Source organism: Palaemon carinicauda, chromosome 4 (genome assembly GCF_036898095.1).
Source record: "Palaemon carinicauda isolate YSFRI2023 chromosome 4, ASM3689809v2, whole genome shotgun sequence".
In the NCBI taxonomy this organism is placed as follows: domain Eukaryota; kingdom Metazoa; phylum Arthropoda; class Malacostraca; order Decapoda; family Palaemonidae; genus Palaemon; species Palaemon carinicauda.
In genome coordinates, this window is record NC_090728.1 from 75,854,989 (window position 1) to 75,868,241 (window position 13,253).

The window sequence follows — 13,253 nt, forward strand, 5'->3', positions numbered from 1 at the left end:
TAAGGTTACGGTAACCGACTGGGCGGGATTCACAAGTATGTGTCTATCTACTTCCTTTCCCGCTCTCTACACTCAGGCATTATAATACCTTATGAATTGTTTTAATGCTTAAAAACTTAGATTAAGTTATCTTAATTTTAGAGTAATGTAAGTCATTCTTATGCCTTCCATGTACTCATGATCTCTTTCTTTTACAGGAGGAGTATATGAAGTGCGAAAGCAACTTTTGTGGAGTGAAGCGCCCGGACTTCTACGGGCACAAGGCGTGCCGGACCCACGCCCCATGCGCCGCCAAGAGAGGCGACCTGAAATACTGGGACCCGCAGCACTGTACAGTCTGCAAGAGTCGTCTGGTCGAGGCGTTCGACGATCCTCCTTCAGCGGAGGCAAGGGACAACGCTCGAGAGAAGCTACGCAAGTGGGTGCGTGGCTTCCAGAAGAACGCCACCGGACCGTATCTCGCCAGCGAAGATTTGAGAGCCTTGCTGTTTCCAAAGGCATCTAAAGACTCTGTGATCCCCAGTGATCAGATCCGCACCGTCCAGCTCGTGGTGGAACCTGATATCGTCATGGCCCAGTCCATGCATGAGTGCCACTTGGATTCCGATAACGTGGAACGTATGTCAGAAGTTTCGGAAGAGACGGAGAAGAACCTCATGGGCGAGGAGCTCGACTATGAGGAAGATCAGGTGGAATACCCTGATTCGGAGCCTGAGGTTGCTCCCACTCCTACTCCCGCACCGTCCGAGGAACCTGTTCCTTCGACTTCCGCAACCCCGGACCCTCTTCCATCAGGCACTCAGGAGGTCTTCAAGATGCTTGAAGCCCTCATGGAAAGAAAACTTCGTGAGACCCATGAGCAATTCCGGTCTACCCTGGTGAGTTTTAAACAACCGAAACGGATTTCGGTTAAGGACCTCCCCTCTTGCTCGGATACTAACCCATGGAGATATGCCGAGCATATGCCGATCACAACTGGTAAGATCTTCATCAGTGAGAAGGTCGGCTCGATCTTGTTGGAAGAAGTGGAATTCTTCCCGAACTTCGAGGCTTATCCGGACTGTTACGTCCGGCTCAGGTCCGAACTAGCCTCTTAGGAAGAGACCGAACCGAAGGAAGTAATCGTGTTCGATCTCGCGAAGGCTCAGGCTATGCTAGCCAGTGCGGTGAAGAGTAGGGGTTTCACCAACTCCAAAATGCCGGCGCTCAGTAAGAAGCACCCAACCTTCGTTGCGCCGAATGCTGCGACCTTCCCTTTATAGAAAAGGCCTTCACAGCGGTCTTGAAAGCAGTGGAGGAAGGGAAACCTAGCCCTGTACTGGAGGAGTGCAGACCCTTCTCCCTTACCGTCCCTCCCGATGATAGGCACTGGAAAGACGTCCAGTCAACCTTCACGGTGGGGAAGTTAGAGCCTGACGTAGCCGGTCGTCAGTTCAATGAGGACCTCCCAAGGCTAAATGATCACCTCCTTCGTAGGGAACAGGATACGAAGGAGAGGCTTGCCACATCGCTGTCCCTCCAGGTACAGCTCGAACTCATGGCCGGGGACACTAGAGTCCCGGACTTCTACATGGTCCTAGCCAAAACACATTTGGCAACGGTGACTAAGGACCTGTACAGCTTCACTAAGGCTCGCAGAGCCTGTCGTGAATTCGTGTTTGCCAGCACGACGGTAAAACACGAACCCCGGAGACTGATTTCCTCCAATATCTGGGGTAAATATCTCTTTCCCTCCTCCCTGGTCAAAGAGATTGCTGACAAGGCCGCCACGGAGAACAGGAACCTTCTCCACAAGTGGGGCATGTCGAAAAAAAGGAAATCCTCTCAGGACGATGGCCCTCAACCTAAGAGGAAGTCCCAGAAACCGAAACCCCAGCAACGTCAACAGAGACGGCAGTTTCCGGGTTCCGCTACTCCCCAAGTGGCAGCACAGCCACAGCAGACCTTTCAGTTGGTCACCCAGCCGGTGGTGTCGCAGTCACCGGTCTTTACCCCTGCATTTGAGCAACATGCTACTACCTTTCGTCCCAGAGGTAGGGGCTCAAGCAGAGGTTCCGGCAGAGATTCGTCTCGCCGCCCCTCCAGAGGCAGAGGAGGAAGGGGAGCTAGCGGCCGAGGTGGCAAACCCTCGGGACACCAGAAGCAATGAAGTGCTTCCAGTGGGAGGAAGACTCCGCCAATTCCAGGATCGTTGGACCTTCGATCCCTGGGCACACAGCATCGTCAAGAAGGGTCTAGGCTGGAGCTGGACGCAACCACCCCCGGCCTTCCAGCAATTCTTCCAACAGTATACCCTCCTCCTGGAAGAATACGTCCTAGAACTCTTGAACAAGAAGGTGATCAGGAGGGTAAAGTCAACCAGGTTCCAAGGGAGACTATTTTGCGTTCCCAAGAAGGACTCCGACAAACTCAGAGTCATTCTAGACTTATCCCCTCTCAACAAGTTCATTGCGAACAGCAAGTTCAAGATGCTGACTCTCCAACAAATAAGGACACTTCTGCCTCAAGGGGCCTACACGGTCTCCATAGACCTGGCGGATGCCTACTGGCACGTTCCAATGAATCATCACGCTTCCTCCTACCTAGGATTTCGACTCCAAAGGAAAAGTTACGCCTTCAGGGCCATGCCCTTCGGGCTCAACGTGGCTCCACGGATCTTCACCAAGCTGGCAGACGCCATTGTCCAACAGCTCCGCCTTCGCGGCGTCCAAGTGATGGCTTACCTAGACGACTGGCTGGTCTGGGCGACATCGCCCGAAGATTGTGTAAGAGCCTGCAACAAAGTCACCCAGTTCCTAGAACATCTGGGATTCAAGATAAACGCCGAGAAATCTCGCCTCTCTCCAGCTCAGAAGTTCCAATGGTTGGGAATCCATTGGGATCTTCAGTCACACCGCCTTTCCATCCCGCAGAAGAAAAGGAAGGAAATAGCAGGGTCTGTCAGAAGACTGCTGAAATCCAAACGGATCTCAAGACGACAGCAGGAACAAATTCTAGGCTCTCTACAGTTCGCCTCTGTGACAAACCCAGTGCTTCGCGCACAGCTAAAGGATGCCGCGGGAGTCTGGAGACGTTCCGCATCCATAGCTCGAAGAGACCTCAAGAGACGGCTTCCAAACAGACTTCGCTTACTATTAAAGCCGTGATCGGAACCAAAGGCCCTGAAAAGGTCCATTCCTCTTCAACACCCGCCTCCATCGATCAACATCCACACGGATGCTTCACTGGAGGGTTGGGGAGGTCACTCCCACCAACGACAGGTTCAGGGAACATGGTCTCCCCTATTCAAGACGTTTCACATCAACATCTTGGAGGCCATGGCGGTTCTTCTCACCCTGAAGAAACTCTCCCCGCCTACCTCGATCCACATCCGTCTGACTCTGGACAACTCGGTGGTAGTCAGATGTCTCAATCGTCAGGGCTCGAGATCGCCCCATATAAATCAGGTACTTCTTCCAATCTTTCGTCTGGCAGAAAAGAAGAAATGGCACCTGTCTGCAGTTCACCTACAAGGATTCCGCAACGTGACGGCGGACGCTCTATCACGGACAAGCCCAATAGAGTCTGAATGGTCCCAGACGCAAGATCATTCTCCTTCATCTTTCGCCAAGTCCCGGAACTTCAGATCGATCTCTTCGCAACGAGCGACAACACTCAACTTCCTCGATATGTGGCCCCGTACGAGGACCCCAAGGCAGAAGCAGTGGATGCCATGTCACTGGATTGGAACAGATGGTCCAGGATATACCTGTTCCCTCCCCCCAACCTTCTGCTGAAGGTCCTCTCCAAACTGAGAACCTTCAAAGGGACAGCGGCCCTAGTGGCTCCCAAGTGGTCCCGGAGCAATTGGTATCCTCTGGTCCTGGAGCTGCAGCCCACGCTGATCCCCCTCCCGGGCCCAGTTCTCTCTCAACAAGTACAGAAGTCCACTGTCTTCGCTTCATCACTGAAAGTCAGGGACCTTCATCTCATGATTTTCTCTCCTTGGCCGCAAAGAAAAGGTTTGGAATCTCGAAGAAAAGTCTAGACTTCCTCGAGGAATACAAGACCGAATCCACACGACGGCAATACGAATCTTCCTGGAGAAAGTGGGTCTCGTTCGTCAAAGCAAAAAATCCTACGGAAAACACCATTGATTTTTGCATGTCCTTCTTCATTCACCTTCATGGACAAGGCTTAGCAGCCAACACGATTTCCACCTGCAAGTCGGCTTTGACTAGACCACTACTGTACGCTTTCCAGATTGATCTGTCCAGCGATATCTTCAATAAACTACCAAAGGCATGCGCTAGACTACGCCCAGCACCTCCGCCAAAACCTATCTCCTGGTCCCTGGACAAGGTGCTCCATTTTGCCTCTAACCTGGACAACGATTCGTGCCCTCTAAAAGACCTGACTCAAAAAGTTATCTTCCTTTTTGCTCTCGCCTCGGGAGCCCGAGTCAGCGAAATAGTGGCATTGTCAAGAGACGAGGGTCATATCCTGTTCACAGATACAGGAGAACTTACCCTCTTCCCTGATCCGATGTTTCTCACAAAGAATGAATTACCCACCAAGAGATGGGGCCCTTGGAGAATCTGCCCCCTGAAGGAAGATGTCTCTCTATGCCCAGTGGAGAGTCTTAAGGTCTATCTTCAAAGAACTTCAGACTTCGGTGGAGGTCAACTCTTCAAAGGAGAAACATCGGGTAGTGACCTGTCACTGAAACAACTAAGAGCAAAAATCACCTACTTCATTCGCAGAGCGGATCCTGACAGTACACCCGCAGGTCATGATCCTAGAAAAGTCGCGTCTTCTCTGAATTTCTTCCAGAGCAAGGATTTCGAAAGCCTCAAGAGCTTCACAGGGTGGAAATCATCGCACGTTTTCTTCAAGCACTACGCGAAGCAAGTGCATGAAGTTAAACATTTCGTGGCAGCCGCAGGTAGTGTTATGAAACCTGCCGTTTAACTCTGCATAGAACACCGAGTTACTTGGGACTTTAACTCTACGGGTGCCTGTGTTGACCCTCGTGTGATACATAGTGATTTCATGGACACTTGGTGTTTCTAATAGACTGTTCTTATCAAGGTGAAATGTCTTAGACTTCACATGAGTGCCACATACTTTACGGCATGATGTGTTTTTCTTTGAAAAAGACTGACGTTCCTCTGGAACTTGTGTTTCTAAAAGTGAAATTTCTTTCAGATTCAAGATTGAAGTCTTTTATTTTCTATGTACATTATTCTTTATTATTGTAAATTAACTTTACACTTATTGCAATTGTTATTACTATAATCTGCAATCTATGAAATAAAATGTCTATTTTATTACATGTACGTCTCTCTCCGCTCCTATTATTATTATGAAATACATGATTGTCATAGTTTCATTTAACCCCTTCCTTTTGGAATGAGAAGAATAATATAAAATTACTTGTATTATATACTCACTCATGCTGTGTAATATTCCTACTTGAATACTTACCTTCGTCCTGCCTTCGAGACCAGATTGATCTCTCCTCAAAAGGAGCGTAGTGATTAATTATCACTTACCTATGCTTGAGAATATTCCTACCCGAATATTAACCTTCTGTCTTGTCTCCGAGTCCTGCACGAACTCTCCGCAGGGTGAGTAGCCCTTCAATGATCACTTCGGATTTTGGTATGATCCGCCGGGACTTCTCTGCCAGGGGGGCAGGTAGCTGGATCCCCACGGAAACTCTAGCGAGGACACATTACATACCTCTATTCGGAGCCCTTGGCACTTGCTTAAAAGGGGAAATTTTCCACGATACATTAAAAAACGGATTTTGAGCGAAGCGAAAAATCTATTTTTGGGTGAGATAGCCATGACGTCCTAATGGACCCTCCCGTCTATTCTAGTCCTGCCTTTCAGGCCCCGCCCTGTCCTGCTGTATCATGGAGATTAGCAAGAAGCTGGCCTCAGGATGAGGACGGACGTGACGTCATTTAGCAATGGCGCCCGTTTGTTTAAGTTTCGAGTACCAGTAGCAGCCACGGACGAGTGTAACTGTGGAACGGCTCGACAGTTATTCTCCACCTTTCCATATCGAAGTGTTAACTCTATATGGGGTGCAGATAGCTATGTGGCGTGTTAATACATACGTCCCCTGTTGATATACGATATCCTAGAGGGAAAACTTTAGGGTACTCACACCAGAAGTTAGAATTCTGTGATAACCTTTAGTTTAATTCTCTGGGAATATCCCTGTAGTTAAATATACCCAAGGAAGCTACTGAAGGAACCTTCCATCAGGACGTCATGGCTATCTCACCCAAAAATAGACCCAAGGAAGCTACTGAAGGAACCTTCCATCAGGACGTCATGGCTATCTCACCCAAAAATAGATTTTTCGCTTCGCTCAAAATCCGTTTTATTGGTTATCCTCCTCTTATATATATATAATGGTGGTTTAACCTGTTTTATTTATTGTTTGTCAATAAACTAGTTCTTGTGAACCTTGCTTCTCCTTCACCTGTGTCAATTTATTTGAAATAATTTAGCATTACATTTCTATGTGTATTTATCTGGGATAATTCTAATAGATTGTTCCTTTATGCAAGCATTCTTTGCATTGGTTTATGCTTTCCCTTGGCGGGAGGACTCCATGCCCTAAGGGGACGGTGGCGGATATGCAAGTTTTCCTCCTACTCGGATATAAACCTTTGTCCAATCCAGTATTGAACGGGGAACTTGTCGATATTTCATATTGACTCAGTGGTTCTACAAACTATGCTTTACATGATATAGGGTGAAACCACTATATTGGCTTGTCTGTTATTCAATTCATACATAGGTATACGTACTCTTCGAGACTTTTCCAGAGTCTAGTATGACTCTTCCCTGTAGGGGGCAGGAAGCACTAACATGGTCTATGGTTAGTTGAAAAGATGTATGACGGTAACATCTTAGGTCTCTAGGTCTAGTTGGCCGGGAAATACCTTCGGGGAGTACGGCACGTTTTGAGAATCCACAGATACAGTAATGCTCTGGTATACTTCCATCAGGACGACATGGCTTGAGTCCAAAAAACGGATTTTGAGCGAAGCGAAAAATCTATTTTTGGGTGAGATGGCCATGTCGTCCTGATGGACCCGCCCTTCCTTTTCTTCTAAAGGGCTGTAGGTCCCCTCCCTACATACAGTATCTGTAGCACCTCGTGTATCGCTACAAGGAATACAGATGGCGCCGTGAGCGGCGCAATGCACACTTACGAAACGGGAGAGGAGAGATACCTTGCGAGCGGCTCTCCTTTCTTTCTCGTTTTCGTTTTCTTGCCAATTGACCCCTTCGAAGTGTTATCTGTTCGGGGTGCAGATTGCTATGTGGCGTGTCAAGAATACGTCCTCTGATATTTCGCGATATCCCTGGTTCTTTTATTAGGGATATTCGCTCCAGAAGTTAGAATTCTGGGTACCTTAAGGTAAATTCTCTGGGAATATCGCCGTAGTTATATATACCCAAGGAAGCTACCCTTTAGGAACTTCCATCAGGACGACATGGCCATCTCACCCAAAAATAGATTTTTCGCTTCCCTCAAAATCCGTTTTTCCTGCCTATGCATACTTTGTTCCTACACGGATACAAACTTGTATGATGTTGCATACAGCTAAGCCTGTATACCTTGGATGCTATGGTGGTTTATGTAAACCTTTGTTCGTATTGAGAATACAAACTTCGACTGGCTTTGTATACAATGAGACCTGTATGCTTTTGTTGCTATTCATATGTGATATGCAAACCTTGAGACTCTTCCCTGCAGGGGGCAGGAAGCACTAACATAGTTCATGATTAAAAGTAATGACGTATAATGGTAACATGTCTCTTTGGTCTAAGTGACTAAGGAAATATTGTCTCGAGGTTTAGGCACATATGGAAATCCACAGATACAGTAATGCTCTGGTAACCTTCCATCAGGACAACATGGCCCGAGCCCAAAAAACGTATTTTGAGCGAAGCGAAAAATCTATTTTTGGGCGAGATAGCCATGTCGTCCTGATGGACCCACACTCCTTTCTATGAAAAGGCCTTGGCAGGATCCCTCCCTTAACCACTATATCTGTAGCACCTTGCTCAACGCTACAAGGAATAAACATGGCGGCGACGATGGCGCCATCTAGATACTTAAGATAGTAATGGAGGAAGGGTACCTTGATAACAGCTCCCCTTCTATTTTTGCCACTTTCCCCCTCGAAGCGAAAACGCTATTCGGGGTGAAGACAGCTATGTGTCGTATCTAGATATACGTCCCCTGATATTACGAGATATCCCTAAAGAAAACTAAGGATATTTGCGCCAGGAGTTAGAATTCTGGAGACCTCAAGGTAAATTCTCCGGGAACATCACTGTAGTCAAATATAGCCTAGTAAGCTACTTAAAAGGAACTTTCCATCAGGACAACATGGCTATCTTACCCAAAAATATATTTTTTTTCGCGTGCTTCTTCAGACCAACCCTTACACTAGTTTAAAAAAAAAAACATTAACGTCACACTTAAGCCTAATACCCATACAGGGATGACAAAGAGAATGAGTATCCCCCCCCCCAAAAAAAAATAAAAAAAAAATATAAAGAAAAGCATTCTTCTTATCCTAGTTGAACAATTACTGCAGAAGCAGGAGTCAGTATACTGTACTCACAGTACACTAACCTCCATCAAAAGATCTAAAACCACTCGAAGGCGCCAAATCCAAGGTGCAGTCTTTATCAATATCAAAATGGAATTCTAAAAAAATCTATTATATCAGAATGTTGGAGTGACAGCACAAATGTGCTTCTTACAACAGACTAAATTATGGCTCAGTAACTGGTTGGTGGAGAGAGACCTCCCCCTTGGTAAGGGAGGGTATGAGGACCACGTGACCAACTGTCAATTTTCCATTGACAAGTAGTTAAATGTTCCAGTTAAAAGCCGACAATGCCAAAGACTTAACGACAGTTCCAAAAAGTCAAAATGTATTGTGCTTTAATTTCATTCTTAAGAGATATTTCCTTCATTTCATTTAATTAACACAATCATGAAGACTTGAGTGGTCACAATCACCTCGGGTAATATTATAATAAGTTACCCAATTAGTTTTATATCTGTTTGGAGACAACACAGGTGTGATCGGCCGAATCAAGTTACCCTGAACAAGTGCAAGACAAAAATAGTGTACAGATTATTCGACTGAAATGGCCGAGTCCTATTCTGGTGTTGCATCACCATTTCATTTGCAACCCTCTGTGTCCATGTAATGCTTATCTTCACCATTTACCATAAAAAGGAAAAAAATCCCTTTACAGATTAAAAGATATACACGATATTGTTGTACATACAAAAGAAAAGCTAAATGCCAAGCAAATGCACCCACCCCATTCAACGTAGTACCTTACCGTAAAATATTCTGAACAGGCTATAGCGCTTATAAAATATCCTTTTAGTAACTACGGTATATTGTGTAATTATTATTAAAAAAAATTAGCGCTTATGAAACTTCTTTTAGTAACTGTAAGGTATATTTTGTAATGATGAAAAAGCCCATTGGTCTACTTTTAGTCAGGCAAAATAGTCTATTCTTGAGAACCAATCATTCAATATAAAAGACTCCTTCAAACTACTTCCAATATGTAAATCCACTTATGAATGCCGACATTGGCCCATTCAAGCCTTCTAAGCTTTCACAGATTAATACCAAGAAAATCCAGGTTACTGAAACTAGTACTACAAAATTAATTTAATTAAATTAGCATCCTTATAATTAAGTGTAGAATTTATATAGAAAATCTGCGTGTAATCTACACACTTAATCTAAATTTTAAGCAAAAATAAAGATATTGACTTAGAAGCATTTCCTGTGTACAATGGATGGTCCAGACTCATCATATTCTTGTTTGCTAATCCACATCTGCTGGAATGTAGATAGAGAGGCCAAGATAGATCCGCCGATCCAGACGGAGTATTTGCGCTCGGGAGGTGCGATGATCTTAATCTTCATGGTGGAAGGTGCCAGGGCAGTGATTTCCTTCTGCATTCTGTCAGCAATTCCTGGGTACATTGTGGTGCCTCCAGACAGGACAGTGTTGGCATACAAATCCTTACGGATGTCTACGTCGCATTTCATGATTGAGTTATAAGTAGTCTCGTGGATACCGCAAGATTCCATACCCAGGAAGGATGGTTGGAAGAGAGCTTCGGGGCACCTGAACCTCTCGTTACCGATTGTGATGACCTGACCGTCGGGAAGCTCGTAGGACTTCTCAAGGGAGGAGGAGGAGGCGGCAGTAGTCATTTCCTGCTCAAAGTCCAGGGCAACATAGCAGAGCTTCTCCTTGATGTCTCTGACGATTTCTCGCTCAGCAGTGGTAGTGAATGTGTAGCCACGTTCGGTAAGGATCTTCATGAGGTAATCTGTCAAGTCACGTCCTGCCAAGTCCAGACGGAGGATGGCGTGAGGAAGCGCATATCCCTCATAGATGGGAACAGTGTGGGAGACGCCATCTCCAGAGTCCAGCACGATACCGGTGGTACGACCAGAGGCATACAGGGACAGCACGGCCTGGATGGCGACGTACATGGCGGGAGTGTTGAATGTTTCAAACATGATCTGTGTCATCTTTTCCCTGTTAGCCTTAGGGTTCAAGGGAGCCTCTGTCAGGAGTACGGGGTGCTCCTCGGGGGCAACACGAAGTTCATTGTAGAAGGTATGATGCCAAATCTTCTCCATATCATCCCAGTTAGTTACGATACCGTGCTCAATTGGGTACTTTAGGGTGAGGATACCCCTCTTGCTCTGGGCTTCATCACCGACATAAGAGTCCTTCTGACCCATACCAACCATCACACCCTGAAAAATAAATAACCATTTAGGACAATTCTTGAACACTAACTAAAGTCATATTTCTTTAATTTTCAACCTCCTATTTAACAACTAATTTACAAATGCTACGACATTACCAGGAACAAGGTAATACCATCCCTTTATTATCACATATGATATTCATCCATTCACGGCATTTTGGCATATAGGTATACAGTACTGCTTATCAATAACATCTGAAACATGCCATAGTATTATTAATATTGATATTACAAGCTAGACTAAGCCTTTATGGAAAAGCATTAAACAATATGCAATAAGCTTATGGGCTCCGACAAGAAAACAGATTGCGCAGTGAGGAGGAAATTAAACCAAATAAAAATTTGGTAAAAAAATGAATCTAAAGAATAACAGCATCAAATAAGATCCCTCATATTATATATATATATATATATATATATATATATATATATATATATATATATATATATATATATATATATATATATAAAATGTACACATTATACATATAATATATATATATATATATATATATATATTTGTGTATAATATATATGTATATATATATATAAAATGTACACATTATACATATATATATATATATATTATATATAACATATTATATATAACATATATATTATATATAACATATATATATTATAAATAACATATATATCATATATATTATATATATTACATATATATATATATATTAATTATACATAAGATATATATAAATCATATATATATATATATTATATGATATATATAAATCAATATATATATATATATATATATATATATATAAACTAAAAAATATAAACTAAAAAAAAAATAAAGCCAAGAAAAAGTAGAACATGCCAGTGTGTAGACCCCCAAAGGAATTGAACTAATCCAAGTTATTGGAGGGGCATGGTATAGAAGCTGACCAGAGTACATATACATTCTAGACAAAGACAATTGAACAAATAACCCATCTTACCTGGTGACGAGGTCTGCCGACGATAGAAGGGAATACAGCACGGGGAGCGTCATCTCCAGCAAAGCCAGATTTGCACATTCCTGAACCATTGTCAACAACCAAGGCAGCTACTTCGTCGTCACACATTTTGGTTTATCTGTGGGGAAAAAAATACAAGTTAACCGATAGCTTTGTACCAAGCAGGCTATAATGCAAAGGAAAAAAAATTCTAAGATTTAAGTCGAAACCTCGGGATCGTTATCGATCAAGAATTTACCAGACTTACAGAATTCAAAAGTGGCATATTTAAAAAGAAATAAGATACAATTTGGCACAATTTTATTCAACAAGAATAAACTCAAACTTCTTGTTACACTAGACCAAGATTTAACGCCTCATTGGATAAAGTGGAACACTGTGCGGTCCACTACCCAACCCACTGTGATAATTACAGTAAATAATCTGCCACAAAAAAAAAAAAAAAAAAAAAAAAAAAAAAAAAAAAAAAAAAAAAACCGTTTGGTCGTGACATCTCTCCCACCAAGTTCAAAGGGTTTAAGAGACACTGACCATTTAAATCCAGTAAAAAAAGATATGTCCCATCTATAGTTTACCCAGCATACCTCAATGACTCAAATTCTCTAACCAATTGAATTTATAAAGCCTAATACATAACCTTTAAGAATACAGTATTCTATGTTTTAACCCCCCCCCCCTTGGTCACAGACTTATTTAAAAATGACCCACCAAATTTATCAATTCAAAAAAGAATCAAAACCACGTCGAAACAGTTACTTTCCAAAAATGGGTAAAGTTGAAAATCTCCTATAGGCCTATTCGAAACTAAGCAGCACTAATTTTGCCTTGCACCGAAGCAACTAGCAAAACCAAACGTTGGTTATTATAACAAAGTCAAAACAACCCTGCGAAGGCAAGGGCAACGCCCAAAGCTTGACGAAAATTTACTATTTAAACTAACAAGATTCCCGAAAATTGTACCTTCTGCATTGCTGGTCATCTATCATAGCAGACCTAGGATTTATATATTTTAAAAGTATAATACCAGTAATTTCCAAGAGGTAACTAAATCTTAACCCTTAATGTCAAACTTTCCGCCTAAGATATTCTTCAAAAGATTATTTAATTTTAAAATTGTGCAGAACTTTCAACTATAAAAATCATAAATACCGCCAAAATAACACAACACTATCAAGCAGTTTTTCATGCCGGTAGACGGCCCATAGCACCGATTTCGCAGTCACTTAAATGTTTAACAATCACAACACGAGAGACACTTCCTCCATATATTTACCGTTTGATAAAGTCAACGAAAAAGACTAGATAGGAGTTCTCTTCCACGCTGTAGTTTGCCAGGAACTGAATTCACTTGGCGACGTGCTTATATTTATACGCGCCTTCCAGAGTGACGTCATATGGACTCTGTTAGAAGGGGGAGGGGTCGCTTCTTG

The 13,253-nt window shown here is 43.4% G+C and overlaps 1 protein-coding gene across 1 annotated transcript; it reads right to left on the bottom strand.

The window, feature by feature from the left end:
- Nucleotides 1-9,707: 9,707 nt before the first annotated feature.
- Nucleotides 9,708-13,253, bottom strand: LOC137640020 (actin, clone 403-like). Its single transcript, XM_068372378.1, has 3 exons — nt 13,097-13,253; nt 11,806-11,941; nt 9,708-10,829 (listed from the first exon to the last, which is right to left on the bottom strand). The coding sequence occupies exons 2-3, from the start codon at nt 11,929-11,931 to the stop codon at nt 9,825-9,827; spliced, it is 1,131 nt and encodes a 376-aa protein (XP_068228479.1). The 5' UTR covers nt 11,932-11,941; nt 13,097-13,253; the 3' UTR covers nt 9,708-9,824.

Coding starts and splice junctions, on each gene's coding strand:
- LOC137640020 (XM_068372378.1), bottom strand. CDS start 11,931: ATGTGTGACGACGAAGTAGCTGCCTTGGTTGTTGACAATGGTTCAGGA. Junction 10,830..11,805: donor TCGGCAGACCTCGTCACCAG/GTAAGATGGGTT, acceptor TTTATTTTTCAG/GGTGTGATGGTTGGTATGGG.